At 39.6% G+C, this 18,693-nt stretch overlaps 1 protein-coding gene across 16 annotated transcripts in view; it reads left to right on the top strand.

Moving 5' to 3' along the window:
- KMT2C (lysine methyltransferase 2C) overlaps positions 1–18,693 on the top strand; it is a 294,763-nt gene that overhangs the window by 251,980 nt on the left and 24,090 nt on the right. For all 16 annotated transcript variants that reach the window (XR_009533406.1, XM_060108762.1, XM_060108749.1 and 13 more), the window contains 7 exons: positions 349–641; positions 2,079–3,901; positions 5,001–5,112; positions 9,065–9,143; positions 10,716–10,779; positions 12,559–12,791; positions 15,463–17,172. Coding sequence is in view for 15 of the 16 variants with exons in the window: in XM_060108762.1 (XP_059964745.1) it covers positions 349–641; positions 2,079–3,901; positions 5,001–5,112; positions 9,065–9,143; positions 10,716–10,779; positions 12,559–12,791; positions 15,463–17,172 (4,314 nt within the window). In the remaining variant the exon portion in view is untranslated. The remainder of the gene's footprint in view (positions 1–348; positions 642–2,078; positions 3,902–5,000; positions 5,113–9,064; positions 9,144–10,715; positions 10,780–12,558; positions 12,792–15,462; positions 17,173–18,693) is intronic.

Below are 18,693 nucleotides of genomic sequence, written 5' to 3'. Positions count from 1 at the left end.
TTTCTGTAGAATTTGTCATACTGCGAGGAAGAAAAATGACATTGGTAAAATCAACACTGATGAATTGGACTTATTCTTTTATCTAATTTCAATTTTCATGAGTTGGTAGGGGAATTCTTAAATACGAAGGGTTCAGTTTTGTGATAGTTGTATGGCAAGGAAAAGGACCCAGATCATCACTTTATTTTTTATAACCGATTGAATATTTAAGTGTAACTAGTGTTTTATCATACTTTGAAATATTACGGTATTTTAAACATTACCATAGTCAAGTATCCGAAGCGTTGAGACTTAAAAAGTCACTACTTTTTAAAAAGTCCCGGTCCTTTTTTGTTTCTTTCCATTCAGCGACAGAAGTTACGCGAAATCATCCTCCAGCAGCAACAGCAGAAGAAGCTGGCAGGTCGACAGGAGAAAGGGTCACAGGACCCAGGAGCAGTGCCTCATCCGGGGCCCCTGCAGCACTGGCAGCCGGAGAGTGTCAGCCAGGCTTTTACTAGGCCTCCACCCCCCTATCCTGGGAGCATCAGGTCTTCCATTGGCCCTCCTCTAGGACCTAGATATGCTGTTTTCCCAAAAGATCCACGTGGCCCCTATACTCCTGATGTTACTGGTATGGGGATGAGACCTCATGGATTTAGGTAACGCTTTTAGTTTCGTGACAGATTTAAATTACTAATAGAAGGGAATATGCACAACTGAAATTATTTTGTTTGGGACCATTTTTTAATTGTAGTATAGTTAATTTACAATGTTGTGTTAGTTTCAGGTGTACAGCAAAGGGATTCGGTGTCTTTTTAATGTACATATATATATATATATATATATATATGTATGTATATACTTTGAAATTACTCTTAATCAAGAAGTTTATGCTGTTTTTTACTTTTTGATCCCTTTGAGATATGATCAACATTATTTTTCACTAATGGGAGGTCGTGGGTTTTTCTTTAAGGCCCTCAGTACTCGAGAGAGGTAAAAGCACTCCCTTTGTTATTAAATATTGACTGTCCTAGCCTTACGTCACAGCCACAGCGATGTCGTTTATCCTACCAGTCAAACCTTTAAAATGTAACTGCCATATTCCTTCAAAGCCTCCTGTGATGTGATGAGTGAGAATTATTCTCTCCCTAGATTTTTAATTTTAAATTACATGGTAAATATTTGTGGGAATTTCCAAATTGAAAGGATGTTTTCCTGTAGGAATTTTTTGTGATGAGTGGTTTCCATCTTTGAAGTGGCTAGTAGAACAATCAAAGCCAAATGTAGGCCTGAGTTATAATAAGATATTATTATAATAACACTTCTTTAACATATGCTTTTCGTTTTATCAGATATAGTTTTTAGTCTAATACCTACCTCCATGTTAAAGTCTTACCCTTGTTTTCCTTTTTTCTTTCTCCTTACTTTTGCCTGCTGCTCTGTTTTATATTTATTTGTAAATTGCCTTTAGTTTTTTCTAGAATGAGGTACAATATAAATAAAAGTATTTCTATAATTTATTCATTTACTGAATCTTTGCAGATAATGCCTATCATTCTTTGTCTTACTACCCCCAGTCCTCATTCCTTTCAAACAAATAATAGGTTAACCTGTCCAGTCATCATGCCTTTGTTTTCTCATGTGCAGAGGCCTATAAAGTCTCTCTAGTACAATTCATTAGACCTCCTACCTTCATTCAAGCATCCCCCCAAATCAGCTTCCTTCGTATCATAGCCTCCCTAAATATAGAAAAAAGAAATGGACTCCTTTGCAACTCCAATAGTATGTGCTGATTTCTAAGCAACTGATTCCATCTCCTTGACGGCTTTGCTTTGTCTTTGTCTATGTTATCTGTTAGATCATATACCTTTAGAGCTCGGATATAGTATTTATTATAGGGTACTCGGCAAAAATTTGCTTGCATATAAATACTTTATAAGTAGTTGCTAATGGTGATTGTTTTTGCTAAGTCATTGTATTTGGCAACATTAATTTTGTATCTGCGTTTAATCTAAAACTTTTCCTTTTTATCAACCTAACTCAGTTAAGCATAATACTTTATATTGACTATATGCTTTTTTAATGTCTTCTTTTAGATTTGGATTTCCAGGAGGTAGTCATGGTACCTTGTCAAGTCAGGAACGCTTCCTTGTACCTCCTCAACAAATACAAGGATCTGGAGTTCCTCCACAGCTGAGAAGATCTATGTCGGTAGATATACCCAGGCCTTTAAATAACTCACAAACGAATAATCCGGGTGGACTTCCTCCACATTTTTCGCCCCAGAGCCTGTCAGTTCAGCAGCATAACATACTGGGCCAAGCGTTTATTGAATTGAGGCACAGGACCCCGGAGGGAAGGCCTCGGGTGCCCTTCCCTGCTTCTCCTGGCAACGTCATAGAGGCACCTTCTCATCCAAGACATGGAAACTTCATTCCCCGGCCAGACTTTCCAGGCCCGAGGCACACAGACCCCATGAGACGACCTTCCCAAGGGCTCCCTCATCAGCTGCCTGTGCATCCAAGTTTGGAACAAGTGCCGCCATCTCAGCAAGAGCAAAGCCACCCTGTCCATTCATCTTCTATGGTCATGAGGTCTCTGAGCCACCCCTTAGGTGGTGAGTTTTCAGAGGCCCCTTTGTCAACGTCGACACCAGCTGAAACAACATCTGATAGTTTACAGATAACCACCCAGTCTTCTGGTGGTCTCGAAGAAAAGCTTGATTCTGATGACCCATCTGTCAAAGAACTAGATGTTAAAGACCTCGAGGGGGTTGAAGTCAAAGACTTAGATGATGAAGATCTGGAAAATTTAAATCTAGATACAGAGGATGGCAAGGGAGATGAATTGGATACTTTAGGTAATTTGGAAGCTAATGATCCCAACCTGGATGACCTCTTAAGGTCAGGAGAATTTGATATCATTGCATATACAGATCCAGAACTTGACCTGGGAGATAAGAAAAGCATGTTTAACGAGGAACTAGACCTTAATGTTCCAATTGATGATAAGTTAGATAATCAGTGTGTATCTGTTGAACCCCCAAAAAAGGAGCAAGATGACAAAAGTATGGTTCCTTCTGATAAACATTCTCCTTGGAAAAAATCCACTGTCAGCAGTGAGATTAAAACAGAAGTACTGTCTCCAGATTCTAAAGGGGAAACCAAATGTGAAAATGAGAAAAGTGATGAGGGTAAAGATACTGCTGACGCTCCCTGCCCTCAGGCCCCTGCTCATACAGACGCGAAAGAGGGGGAACAAGCTTCCTTGCAGTCCTGTGATGCAGATCTACTTGAGAAAAGAACTAATCGAGAAATGGCTGGCTCCAACACAAGTGTTCGTGGGTCCACTCAGCTGCCTGCTGAAGATGTGATAAACTCTTGCAGCATACCTGGATCAACTCCAGTTCTCTCAAGTTTACTTGCTAATGAAAAATCTGATAATTCAGACGTTCGGCCATTGGGGTCTCCACCACCAACTTTGCCGGCCTCACCGTCCAGTCACGTGTCAAGTTTGCCTCCCCCTCTGATGACACCACCTGGTCATGCTCTGGATAATACCTTGAGTTCTACTGTGACAGCAGTCCCTAGGGTAAACCACGCTTTCCCTCGGGGCGTGCAGGGGAGTCCAGGGTTCATTCAGGGTCAGCCAGCAGTGCATCGCAGTTTTGGGACAGGGAAGCCTGTGAATCAGACTGTACCTCTGACGAGTCAGTCTGCTGCCAGCGGCATGTCTGGGCCCCAGCAGCTGATGGTCCCTCAGACGGCCGCCCAGCAGAACAGAGAGAGGCCCCTCCTTCTGGAGGAGCAGCCTCTACTTCTGCAGGACCTTCTGGATCAAGAGAGACAAGAACAGCAACAGCAGAGACAGATGCAAGCCATGATCCGCCAGCGGTCTGAGCCGTTCTTCCCCAACATCGGTAGGCGTTCCTCGGAGTTTCAGAAATAATTACTGTGGGCGTGGGGTGGGGTGCAGTATGCTTACAAGATTTGTGTATTAAATTACGTGTGGACTAGAGCACTGAGGGCTGTATTTCTGGTCCTCCTTCAGCTTTGAAATGAACATGATTCAGAGTTTTAGATTCCTCCCAGGTACATCAAGAGATTCAAAACTCTGAGTTTCAGACTTTCTCAAGTCTGTCTTTTATGGGATTGTTTAATAGAAATAAATCTTTTTTAGTTCCTGACTTCTCACCATTATTACCATGTATTTTCAGAGTCACTGAAAGGTGAATTTAAAGGAACCCTGCTGGGAGTAAACTTCTTACTGTCCTTTTATGCACAATGAATGCTTGGCATTTTTTTTGGTTATATGAAGCTCTTTAACTTACTTCCAATAGCTTACTAATTTGGGGAACGCCCCCCCCCCAATAGAACAGCAATGCAGTAAAAATACCTGAGTGCCTCTAAGAGAAAGAATTAGCAATCAAAGGATACACGTCCAAGGAATGCTTTCTTCTAAACAGTAAAACTGACCTGTCCTTCGTACGTTACCACTTCCATCGTATTGGTCCATTTCTTTTTTATTTATATGCAAAGAGGTTTTTTGTCAGTTGCCTGTGTTTCTTGTAAGAGATTGATACATTTTTCTCCTAAAGAGTAATAACCAATTTAGTGGAATTCCTTACTATTGGTAATAACTGCAAATTCTCATTCATGGTGGAACATTACTAAAGAAGCAATTCTGCTTAGAATTGTGAACGTTTGGATGAAAGGAATTGCATTGCTTTAGATTACTGGTGTAATCTCTCTTACATTCGACAAGCACCTTGTTTTGATTCTTGCAGTACTAACGTATTAAAAGTGTGGATCACTTAGATGGGATTAAATTCAGGATGAGGTTCTTGGCATCTCATAATTCCTTCCTTACCTGGTATAGGACCTATAATAGTGATTACTAAATAATAAGGAATAAGAGTCTGTAAGTTACATAATGTTTGTGATAGTTATGTTACCTTTTAGTGTCGCTTGAACCAAATGCTATGAAATCAGTAACTTTAAAATATATTTCTTCTTTAGATTTTGATGCAATTACAGATCCTATAATGAAAGCCAAAATGGTGGCCCTTAAAGGCATAAATAAAGTGATGGCACAAAACAATATGGGCATGCCACCAATGGTTATGAACAGGTAGGTGAAGATGTTTCTCATTCTTACTGTGCATCAGGAAGTGCATGAAATTATTACTGGTTACTAGAAGGAGCGTATAGTAACTCAAAACTTGTATTCTAGGAATGAACAATAAATACTTCAATTGGTTGTGATGTCAGCTGAATACAATCAAATGCAAAATGCTGTACAAATGTAAAGGTTAAATTTCCATTCGTTTCAGGGTAAACATAATAAAACATCATAGAATGGTTTGAAAGATTGACTTGATTAAGCAGGAAATCCAAAGTATTTAAGTGTATGCCTGTTTAAATACCTTTAGAATAGTTAATGCTAACCAAAAGCTGCATGGGACAGAGTTCCTTCATCCTGAATAGGTGAGGATGAGAGGATAAGCAGGAAGATAGAAATTAAACTGTTCTGTGCTGAGAACAAAAGATAGTTTATTTCAGCCTGTGACTATTTTTTATTCCATCAGAGGACATTTGAAAGTTAGCATTTGGAAACTTTATAAGCCTTTTCACTATTAGCAGAAAAAATGGAAAATTATACGTTAGAGAAGATTATGAGTTACTTGAGTATCTGAATTTTTGAAATTAGGTATTTACACCCCCTAAGGGGTATTAAATAACCACAGGTAGTGTTTCTTAAGTTTTGCTCATGGACCATCGTCAGAATTATGTGGTAGTTTTTTTAAAAAAATTCAGGTTCATTTACTCAACCACAAACCTACTGAATCAGAATATCTGGAGATGGTGCTTGTATGTGTTTTAGTGAGCGCCATGGGCAATTCTTATGCATATTGCTGTTTGAGAACCTCTTTCAATAGAGTAGGCATAGAGCCTCAATTTAGCTTAATTACCTTGTTGAATGTGGATGATTATGTAATTGAATATGAAATGTACATGAATTTATGATAAACATGATCTTTCAAATAAATTGGGAATCCTTAAAGGTGCTTTGTTGAGATACTTTGGAAATGGTTAAGAAGCATTATTTTTGTTTGTTTTTGTTTTTTAAATTATTTTATTTACTTATGTCTGCGTCAGGTCTTTGTTGCTGCGCACGGGCTTTCTCTAGTTGGGGCGAGCGGGGGCTACTCTTCGTTGCGGTGCTCAGGCTTCTCATTGCAGTGGCTTCTCTTGTTGCGGAGCACGGGCTCTAGGCACGCGGACTCGTAGTTGTGGCTTGTGGGCTCTAGAGCGCAGACTCAGTAGTTGTGGCACACAGGCTTAGTTGCTCCGTGGCATGTGAGATCTTCCTGGACCAGGGCTTGAACCTGTGTCCCCTGCACTGGCAGGTGGATTCTCAACCACTGCGCCACCAGGGAAGTCCCGGTTTTCATTATTGCACAATGTCTATTAACACTATTTCTGTGTCACAGGGCTTCTTAACTTTTTTATGTCATGAACTTTTTTGACATCCCAGTGAAGCCTGAACTCCTCAGAATATTTTAATGCAAAACCAAAAACATTGGTTTTACAGAGGAAATCAATTATATTTGAAATATAGTTAACTTAAATATAAAAGTTACAGCATATGGTGCCTCTCTAATGCATTAATAAATTTGGCAGTAAGTCTAATAACTACCATAATTTCAAAATAGTGATGAACTTAAGTGACCTATGAGGTATGTGCAACAACTTCTGCTATGAAAATTATGCGAGTTCTGTTGGTGCAAAGTCACAGTACTGCTGATAATATTGTAGTTTGCTGAGCATAGTCAAAATAGAAGGAAATGCTAAATTTAATTCTGTACGTACTTTAAAATATGGACCTGAGAATCAGAACCCCTGCTCCTTCAGCATCGTGTCTGTATCACTCAGGTACACTGATCTGTTAGTCGTCAGGTGTGTTGTTAGCCCTTCTGCTGAGCACTTTGAAGAAGGAGAGGTGATGGTCCTTCCTTCAAGTGAATGTCATAAGTTGACTGAGGGTGATAGACAGTGAGTGCTTTTGGGATTATGAGATTATTCCACACCAGGGCTGTAGTGGAGCCAGGGGGTAACAGATGAATCAAAAAGCTGAGTAAAAAAATTAAAAAGCATATTTTCCAAATTCTGATAGTACTCAGATATTAAGGTACAGTGTTTGAAAAATAATTTGCAAAATATAATCTTGTTATGTTGACGCATTTGGTAATTCAACATTTAGATATAAAAATGTATGAAACTTTTTTCTTATTTATTTATTTATTTATTTCACATCTTTATTGGAGTATAAATGCTTTACAATGTTGTATTAGTTTCTGCTGTACAACAAAGTGAATCAGCCATGTGCATACATACATCCCCATATCCCCTCCTCTTGAGCCTCCCTCCCACCCTCCCTATCCCACCCCTCTAAGTGGTCACAAATCACCAAGCTGATCTCCGTGTGCTATGCAGCAGCTTCCCACTAGCCATCCATTTTAAAAAATGTATGAAGTCAGAATGGCCATCATCAAAAAATCTAGAAACAATAAGTGCTGGAGAGGGTGTGAAGAAAAGGGAACACTCTTGCACTGTTGGTGGGAACGTAAATTGATACAGCCGCTATGGAGAACAGTATGGAGGTTCCTTAAAAAACTAAAAATAGAACTACCATACGACCCAGCAATCCCACTCCTGGGCATATACCCTGAGAAAACCATAATTCAAAAAGAGTCATGTACCAAAATGTTCATTTCAGCTCTATTTACAGTAGCCAGGACATGGAAGCAACCTAAGTGTCCATCAACAGATGAATGGATAAAGAAGATGTGGCACATATATACAATGGAATATTACTCAGCCATAAAAAGAAACGAAATTGAGTTATTTGTAGTGAGGTGGATGGACCTAGAGTCTGTCATACAGAGTGAAGTAAGTCAGAAAGAGAAAAACAAATACCATATGCTAACACATACATATGGAATCTAAGAAAAAAAAATAAAAGGTCATAGAGACCCTAGGGGTAAGACGGGAATAAAGACACAGACCTACTAGAGAATGGACTTGAGGATATGGGGAGGGGGAAGGGGTAAGCTGTGACAAAGTGAGAGAGTGGCATGGACATACATACACTACCAAACATAAAATAGATAGCTAGTGTGAAGCAGCCTCATAGCACAGGGAGATCAGCTCGGTGCTTTGTGACCACCTAGAGGGGTGGGATAGGGAAGGTGGGAGGGAGGGAGATGCAAGAGGGAAGAGATATGGGAACATATGTATATGTATAACTGATTCACTTTGTTATAAAGCAGAAGCTAATACACCATTGTAAAGCAATTATACTCCAATAAAGATGTTTAAAAAAATGTATGAAACTTCTTAATTGAGATACATCTTTTGTTTTAGGATGCAAAAGTTTTTGTAAGCTACCAACTTTTTTTTTTTTTTTTTTTTTTTCTGCTGTACGCAGGCCTCTCCCGTTGTGGAGCACAGGCTCCAGACGCGCAGGCTCAGCGGCCATGGCTCATGGGCCCAGCCGCTCTGCTGAATGTGGGATCTTCCCGGGCCGGGGCACGAACCCGTGTCCCCTGCATCGGCAGGCGGACTCTCAACCACTGCACCACTAGGGGAGCCCCCAACTATTTTTAAATAAACATTGGAACATATAGTTTTAGTACATAAATTCTAAGAAAATTGTCTTCATTATATTTTTCATCTAAAAGGCTTGAGTTAATTTTAAGGTATAATGAGACATTTAACAGCATGGACCCTCTGGAACAGCCTCATTGACATCGCTGCCCCACTCATCACTGTAGGGAAAGTTACTTAATCTCTCTGAATCTTCCTTTTCATCGAAAGTAAAATGAGGGTAGTAAGAATCCACACTTCACAGAATTGTGTAGTGAGGTTGGGACACAAAAACCAGGGCTTTAGTAAATGTTCTTGATGAGGAAGACACCGCCATTACTCTTTCTTCCCTGGAAGAGAAAATTGTTAAGCACTTAAAAATAATGTTAGTTCCAAATGCTTATCCTTTGATGCTTAGTACTTCCTTTTCACAGGTTCCCCTTTATGGGCCAGTCGGTGACTGGAACACAGACTGGTGATGGTCAGACTCTCCTTCCACAGGCGGTTACTCAGGTACTGCTGCTTGTAACTAGTCCCTTAAGAACGCACGTTTTCCTGTGTCTCTCGCTATTCTTTATGGTGAGGCCTCTTCCAAAAAATAGTAGAAGTCCTAGAACACTGCCAGGATGTACCAGTATTATCAGCTCAGCAGAAATAAAGACATTTTATTATTTTTAAGGGAAAGACAAAGTTTAAAAATTGACAATTTCTGAAAAGGATCTATACATTTAAGGGTAGAAGGTCACTTGGAGGGAAGCCAAATGCTTAGGGTTTGGGGGTTTGCTTTTATTTACTTTCAACTCCACAGAGATATTTTCATGTCCTGCATTTTAGAATTCACTCATTACATTTAAATGTAAAACTGCTATAAAATGTAGAAAATAATGATTATAATCATTTTATTTAGCTACATATAGTCACGTTCTACAGTTTATTCCTTGGAATAATTTAGTTTTTGAAATATTTACTGTTCACAATAATGAGTTTTAAAAAGTGTAAATATTTAGTGTCAAGGAAAGTAGAATTCAGGAAAGTAGAACTGCTCATTTCATACTGTGTTTTCTTTTTTTTTTTTTTTTCAAGTATCTGCCTGGGTGGGGGGAAGAAAGAGAGAAAGCTACCTATTTTCTTTATGTCTTTTTGGCACTTTCTTTTTCGCCCTGCCAGTTAACGCTTCAGATTTATTATGCTGATAATTATATTCTTTTGATTAAAAAAGAGAGACCATCTGACACAGTGGAAAAAGCATGGGCTTCATAGCTGATTTTTAAAATAATCTGAGTTCCACTATGAGTTTATTGTTCAACTTTGGGCAAATTTTTTAACTTCTGTTTCCTGATCTGTTCAGTGTTACACCACCTGCTTTGCAGTATTATATGGTTTACATGTAGTGTATTCTGGGTGCTGGTATCATTTTTAGTCATTACCTTGTATACAGCTCATACCTAACAGAATTTGTGACAACTCAGTAAATGCTTTTTCAGAGTTAATTCTGTTTATCAGACTGTTGCCAGGGAATTGTGAGATGATAACTATTTGGTCTCCCTGGAAGATATAAGACAATTAATGAGAAAATAAGAGTAACATTTTTAATTAGTATATATTTGTTTTATTATTTGTGTCTGTTAGAGATATTGGTTTTTGTTCATAAATAACTTTGTGTTGTGGAGTGGAATTTAGTAAATCTGGAACCCATGTTTCAGTCTTAGTTGCAGAAGAAACCAGGTAGATTTCATCAAAAAGTGGGGTTTTACATGGATCTTTAGCTAAGTATAATACTAACGCTATTTGATTTGCCCTACTATTATATTTCTGATGAATAACCCCTTACTTCAAACATAATTGTTTTTCAACTGAAATCTAGCAAATATAACAGTTCAGAGATAGTTTAAAATGTTCAGAAATTAGGTTGTCACCACAAAATTCATTCTACTTTTTATAAAAATGAAAGTTTTAAAGATGTCATAAGAAATTAAAGTTCTTTTCCCTTTCCATTTCTTTTTTTCTTTTTCATTTTTTAAAAGTTTTTTTTCCCCTTGAACTGAAATGTGGAATAAACCTATTTGTAAATTTTACTTATTTTAGGATGGCAGTATAACACATCAGATTTCTAGGCCTAATCCTCCAAATTTTGGTCCAGGCTTTGTCAGTAAGTATAAATCTAATTAGTTACCTGTTCTCTGGGGATTGCTTGTTTTGCACTATATTTGTGTTCTTTTAAAATCTTGGAGTTAGTTTAGGTGTGTTATTTTAAAAAGTCGAAGTGCCCTCATCTTTTATTAAACATCACTGCCCTATTAGGCATCTTTTCCTCAAGGCATGTATTTCATTGCTTTTTTTTCTGTGCATGAATAATTATGGTTAGAGATAAATATTTTAATACAGAAAAATCATCTTCCCCATTCTCTTCAGTGTTGCTGCTATTTTTTGTATATAGATTGGGCACTTTACAATCCGTAGAATTAAACCACTTCTTTTCTAATGACTGTCTGCCTGAGTGACAAGGACACTAAATGGGAACAGCAAAGGGAAAGGTGAGCTGGGTTAGCAGCATGGTGTGAAGTCAGGGGTGCAGGATGCCATTGATCCTTTCTCGTTACTTTCAGGGGTCCCAAGGTGGTTCAGGATAGCGTTTAAAGTTCTCCCCAAACTGAACCTTTCCGAAATCTTCAGACTGTTTAGCTAACTTTTTTTTCACCATTATTTTTCATTTTGCTCACCTCTGCTCTCCTGGTTCCAGAAACCAGAAAGGCTTTCCTTGCGGTAGGTCTCATTCTACCAGAAGCAGAACTTCTGAAATCTTGTGAAAAAGCCTGTTCTGAAAAATGCCCTTCAAATTTAGTAGACTAGATTTCAAGTTCATACATGTACTGGAACTTCTGGGTTTAAGAACAAACCCAAAGTCTGACCTTTTGAAATTACCCCTGCACTAATTATTATAATTTGCATACATATTCGCATTAAAAACAAATAAACAACTGTAACCAACTGGCTTTTTCTGGCTTTATTGTGCCCATTGGCTTTGGTTGGATTCTTATTGTATGACAATATTCTGTTATCATTGATGTAATTTTTCAGCTAATGTCCTTCTTGGAATTGTATTTATTTATTTATTTGTCTTAAAGTGAGTCAAAAAGGTATATTCTGAATTTCACAACCATAAGGTGACTTTTTTTTTTTGAACTTGGCATCAGTGAAGTAAAGTGCCCTTAAAGAATTAAGAAGGAATATTGCTACAAGATGAAGAGATACAACTATTTGGGGAGATATTAATGACAGTCATACAAGTAGAGAAGATTTTACTTGATTAATGGGTTATTTATAGACATATAAATGACAGAATTCATAAAAATTACCAATGTTTTTAACTTACGGATTTCCGCTATAAAACAGACTTCATTTTGGTCCTTTCTAAAACTTTCTCGGTTCCCTCCCTCATAGTTTAGGACATACTTTCACCATTTAGAAATAGGGGAAACCCATAAACTTAGGAAAATTAGCATGGGAAATGATACCTAATCCATGCTCAGACCTTAATAGGATATGTCTTACTTTGTCTCTTCAAAATCTGTAAAGTTGAATTAATCAAATACAAATATAGTTCAATATATAGTTTGGCTTATGGGTTAGAGAATTTGATAGTTTAGTAGATAAAAAGTGTTCCATTAGATAAGTCTTTTGCTTTTCAAAGATTGGGTTTATAATATTTATAAGTATGAAGTTAGCCTGTGTCCTAAGAACATGCATTCTTTGGTTTTCTTAAATATTTTTCTAAAATCTTATACTTTATATAGTTATTTACTATTATGTTTTCAAAATATCTATTACAAGGTCATGATGAAAATGTTTCCTTACAAAATGGATTTGTGTAACTTATATTGGACTCTTTAGAAAATTGACACAGGTGAATTTTAATTTTTTTCCTCAGATGATTCACAACGTAAACAGTATGAAGAATGGCTTCAGGAGACCCAACAGCTTCTTCAGATGCAGCAGAAATATCTTGAAGAACAAATTGGTGCACACAGGAAATCCAAGAAGGCCCTTTCAGCTAAACAACGTACCGCCAAGAAAGCTGGGCGTGAGTTTCCAGAAGAGGATGCAGAGCAGCTCAAGCACGTCACTGAACAGCAAAGCATGGTTCAGAAGCAGCTAGAACAGGTAACAAATAGGTTTGCAAAATAGAAACAGTCGTTAATGCATAGAATCTTTTGGTCTGTCATTGATTAACTATAAAGGATTTCAATTGGTGTTAAATGGCACACAGAAGTGCACTGTCAAAAGTGACAGCTCTGAGACCTCTTACTACCTGAAGAATTAACCCCTGTCCTTGCCCCAGAGTCGTGGTCACACAGCACGTACTTTCAGTAAGCGCCACTGATGAGATAAGTTCTCATAATCCTGACCTAGAAGAACTGTTTTCATACTGCTATAGCTAATACGGCTGGGGAAATTCAGTTACTTCCCCTGTTCTGAGAAGTCACTGTGCAGAGTCTTAGCTCTCCTGAGGACAGCTCATGGGCAGATCATAGGCTTTCTACTTGGAGTTGACCTTTGCTTTGCCATGTCCTTTGGTTCCTTAGTTTCTAATGGAATTTCAGATAGAGCATTTGAATCATTCTGGTGGGGTTTTTTTTGTTTTTCTTCCCCCATAGTATGTTTTTATTAGTACTCCTTCTCAATATCATTTTGGTCTTAACATACATTGGTGTATCTTATTTAAAGGACTCATTCCTGAAAAATGAGATCATTTTGCTGTTATCTTCCATTATGAACCTGATGTTTCTGAAAATGCTCATACTGAAATATCAGTTATACTCAAGAAGAAGTAAAATTTAAATTTTTTATTTAGTGTTCAAAATGTGTTAAGTGGCCACTCCTAGGTATTTACTCAATGAATTAAAAACTTAGGTTCACACACAAACCTGTACACAAATATTGACTGCATCTCTAACACACTCACCAAAAACTGGGAACCCTGGGACTGTCCTTCAGTATCTTGACTGTGGTGATGGCCACACTAATCTCCACCCATGTTAAAGTTCATAGAATTGTACACCAGAAAAGGTCAATCTTGCTTTTGATTGTCAATTTAAATCTTACTCCCAATGTTAATGGTGGAAAGGGAGGAATTCAGAGCAGATTGAACCAGTAAAAATCACAGAAGTGCTTTCTGTGTAGTGACCACAGTTACAGGCCCTGTCTTACCTGACACTCTCTATAACCTCATGAACAAGGTAGTATTAGCACCATGTTACACATGAGGAATCTGCTGAGTCATTGTGGAGGTAGGTGACATAGCTGATCATTGGAGCAGGGATTTCGACTGGCGTTTTATCTCCAACCAATAGCTACCACAATAATGTCCCAACAATAAGCTGATTACAATATGATTTCCATTGTTTAAAACCAGGACTGTTCTGGAATGAGAGGTTTCCTTTCTCTTTAAATTTACTTTCTGGGGCCGTGTTTATTTCAAGTAAAAATGCTTTTAAGGATTTCTTTATAACTTATTTTTAGCCTTTTTATTGCCTTCTGGTATTTTTATATAAATTTTTTATGGCGAGGGCCTAGCTTTTGCATATCCATGGATCAAATCCTGTTTAGAAGGTAATACTATACTTGGAAAATAGGACACATCATCTGCTACAACATAGTTGCCAGCAGTCCAGTGTAATCTTATTAAGATAAGCAATTCATGACAGCGTTTTTAAGAGAATTTTAAAATGTCATGGCAAAGGCATGGATCACCACCTTCTGTATTCCAGTTAGTGTTCTGGTGCTTTATGTATGTTCATACTCATTCGCCAATCCGATGGTAATTCCTCAGTTCTAGCTAGTAAGCCAGTCAGGAAAGAGAAGAAAATAAGTAGCAGTTGCCAGCTACAGGAAAATAGACCAGAACCATTATGTGCAGAGAATATGCTAGTCTGCCTGGGAAACTGTTGAAAATAAGTTGAAAACCTATCAGAACTGGCTCAGTGTACTAGTACAGTGCACAAAAATGGAGTGATTTTGGAGGGTATGTACATCATCTTGCACCCCTTTCTCCCAGCCCCCCTAAGTGAGGTGGTGTGTCCTTAGGACACGGGTTGTGTCTTCATTGAGGTTGGTCTGTAGCGTCTGCCCACGGGGTACAAAGGCTTCTGGGGATTAATTAACTGACCCAAGTCAGTCATTATATTAGGAGCCTCTTAGGAACTGTTCAAAGCATTACCTCAGAGCTTTTACATATTTCAGAAATTATGATTTGAATATGTTACCCATTAAATTCAAGGAGTTTTATTACCAATCTAGTCTTTTTAACCTGGAGGGGAGGGTGTGGTATATGGACTGGTAATTCATCTTGTCTTAACATGTTGTACACTTTTGTATACTTAAGAAATGAAATCTTAGCACATTTAAATGGTTAAAGTTTGAGTTAAATCTCACAGTTAGTCTAACCTTACATATTAATGTAACTTCTAAAGAAGTTATAATTATCTGATTGCTGTGTAGCCTTTATTGTTTTATTTTTTATATGTAGTTTAAATAGTTTATGACTCAGAGAAGGATTTTCTTAAATATTTAGTTCAGAAAAATGTTTTTCAAATTTGTTTTTGTTATTTCATATTTAGAAACACCCTATTATTGAAAAGCTTGGCAGTTTTAGTTGATCCGTCCTTTCTTTTTTTTTTTCCCTTGGTGATTTTTGCCATTGCCTAAGCAAGATATTTTTGCCTCTGCCTGATCTAACTGCCTTCTGTATAACCTCCACCATGATCGTCAGCCAGTGTTTTTATTTGATACCCGTAGCACATATAAATGAGTACGATTTAATTTGCTCTTCCAGATTCGTAAACAACAGAAAGAGCACGCCGAGTTGATTGAAGATTACCGGATCAAGCAGCAGCAGCAGCAGCAGTGTGCAGTGGCCCCACCCACCGTGATGCCAGGTGTCCAGCCCCAGCTGCCCCTGGTTCCAGGCGCCCCCCCGCCGCCCATGAGCCAGTCCAGCTTCCCCATGGCGCCACTGCAGCTACAGCACCAACAGCACACAGCAGTCGTTTCTGGCCACACGAGCCCTGCTAGAATGCCCAGTGTACCTGGATGGCAACCTACCGCTGCTCCTTCCCACCTCCCCCTCAATCCTCCTAGGATTCAGCCTCCGCTTGCCCAGTTACCAATAAAAACTTGCCCACCAGCCCCAGGGGCAGTGTCAAGTGCAAATCCACAGAGTGGACCACCACCACGGGTGGAATTTGATGACAATAACCCCTTTAGTGAAGGTTTTCAAGAACGGGAACGTAAGGAACGTTTACGAGAACAGCAGGAAAGACAACGAATCCAGCTCATGCAAGAAGTAGATAGACAGAGAGCTCTGCAGCAGAGGATGGAAATGGAGCAGCACGGCCTGACGGGCTCAGAGCTAAGCAGCAGGACGCCTGTGCCCCAGATTCCATTCTACGCTTCTGACCTGCCTTGTGACTTTACGCAACCTCCAAGACCCCTTCAGCAGCCTCCACAGCAGCAGCAGCAAGCGGGGCCGGTTTTACAGCAGCAGAACCTGCAGCAAGCGTCTATTAATTCACCACCCACCCCAAGTTTCATGCAAACCAATGAGCGGAGGCAGATGGGACCTCCCTCGTTTGTTCCCGACTCACCATCAATTCCTGGTGGAAGCCCAAATTTCCATCCTGTGAAGCCGGTACATGGAGGTGTTCCTGGGGCCAGCTTCCAGCAGTCCCCGGTGAGGCCTCCTTTTACACCCGCTTTACCTGCGGCACCTCCAGTGGCTAATAGCAGTCTCCCCTGTGGCCAAGACCCGGCTGTAAGCCGTGGACAGAGTTACCCAGGATCAGCCCCGTCTCTCATTCAGCTGTATTCTGATATAATCCCAGAAGAGAAAGGGAAAAAGAAGAGAACAAGAAAGAAGAAGAAAGATGACGATGCGGAATCTACCAAGGCACCTTCTACTCCCCATTCGGATGTAACTGCTCCACCAACCCCGGGTGTCTCGGAAGCTGCCTCTGCTCCCGCGGTGAACACACCCGGCGAGCTCCCTCAGCAAGGAGAACCCGAGGCAGCGGAACCGGGCGGCCTATCACCTCCTGACTCGGCAGCTGGCCCGCTGTGCACAGAACCAGAGAACGAACGGCCCAGTGGTGACTTTGCACGAGGAACCCCAGGTCAACAGACCTGTGCGAGTTCAGAGGTGGATAAGCGCCCCATCGACGCCCCTGCCCCCACTGGGGAGATGAAACTGGAGTCAGCTGAGCCGGAGCAGCACCCGGGCCCAGATGGGATTGAACTGGAGGAGCGCCCTGGGGATCAGGCCAAAGAAAGGGCTGTGGCCGGCGCTGCCTGCCCGGGGCAGAGTCCTCCCCGACCTGCCGGCGCCCCTGCTTCCAAAGGAGATTCAGGCAATGAGCTTCTGAAGCACCTGCTGAAAAATAAAAAGGCATCTTCCCTTCTAAGTCAAAAACCGGAAGGGAGTTTTTGTTCAGAAGACGACGGTACGAAGGATAACAAACTGGTTGAGAGGCAGAACCCAGCCGACATGGTAAGTGTGGCTCAGGAAAGCAACTTACTTTTTTTTCCCCTTTTATTTTAAATTATGGTTACAACAGATTAGTGCCAACTGCTGTATTGATTTCAATGCTATTTTATAACCTTTTTATTGTGGAGTAAAAAAACGCGGACCTCATGTTTTGGTTTATACCTGTAAACTATATGAAGTAATAATTTGCTTACTGTATTTTTCAAAAATCAGAGAGCTGTAGGGTCATGTGTTTCATACGTAACATATTCCTGTCAGCTGATTATCACCACGTTGAGTTGATCTGACTAAAGCAAAGAAGTAATCATCTACGTGTCCTAATTACAAATAGAGTGCAATTTTCATTAATATCTTTGAAATACAGAAAACAGCTCAGGCACCCTGTTAATACCCTTGGGGACTCTCAGGAATAACCCATATTGGGAATCCATTCTGTCTCAAAGTATTGATACTTAATGTTATGCAAACACAGTTTTACAGGTAGATGCTATTTTATCTTTGTGGTTTTCCATGTGTCGATATTTTGCCTTTTTTTTTTTAAGTTTTTAAGTGTTAGACTTTTTTTGTTTGTTTTAATTTTTATATTTGGCTGCGTTGGGTCTTTGCTGCGTGCGGGCTTTCTCTAGTTGCAGCGAGCGGGGGCCACTCTTTGTTGCAGTGTGCGGGCCTCTCCTGTTGCGGACCACGGGCTCTAGGTGCACGGGCTTCAGTAGTTGTGGCACGCAGGCTCAGTAGTTGTGGCGTGTGGGCTTAGTTGCTCTGCAGCATGTGGGATCTTCCAGGACCAGGGATCAAACTCGTGTCCACTGCATTGGCAGGCGGATTCTCAACCACTGTGCCACCAGGGAAGTCTCCTTTTTAAGTTATAAAACATTGGATTTGCTTTTGTTTTTTCATTTGTATGAAGAACTTTGTTGTAAATATACCTTTACAAGATTCGATCTCCTGCATTTCAGTGAACTTCCTTGACATATTTCCCAAACTGGGGTTTTCTAGGTTGTAGGAATTGGTTAACTTGTCTTATCTTTCAGATGCTACACTACCATGGCTGTTGTGTTCATAAAGCTTTCCCTATAGTGTTTCTCAAATTAGATTTTAAATTTTTCATTTTTTTAATTGAATGAGGTGGAGTGCTATATTTAGTTGTCCAAATTTGCAGTTTTAAGATTGTTAGTGAAACCATTTGTTTTGCAAGTATTGGCTTACTCTTTGTTTTCTCTTATTTGTCTGATTCAGTGGAGGTTGAGTGGTAACCCCATAGAGTCATGTAATTTTTGTAAGTTTTGGTGGTGATAACTTTTTCAGTCATATTTGTCATCAGCAAATAGACCTGATCTCTAGCTACTTTGTCCATTGCATCCTCTGCCCCTAGGAATACCAGGCTACTTGCAGCCCCTGAGTGTCTTTCTGATTTTACCCTTCCATATATGGCCATATGCTGCTGTTTCTGCCTACTCTGCTCTCCCTTCTTCTTCTTTTTTTTTTTTTTTTTTTTTTTAACATCTGGCCAATATCTGTATCTTT

Source organism: Mesoplodon densirostris, chromosome 9 (assembly GCF_025265405.1).
Source record: "Mesoplodon densirostris isolate mMesDen1 chromosome 9, mMesDen1 primary haplotype, whole genome shotgun sequence".
NCBI classification, from domain to species: Eukaryota; Metazoa; Chordata; class Mammalia; order Artiodactyla; family Ziphiidae; genus Mesoplodon; species Mesoplodon densirostris.
This window is presented reverse-complemented; position numbering and strand designations above follow the sequence as displayed.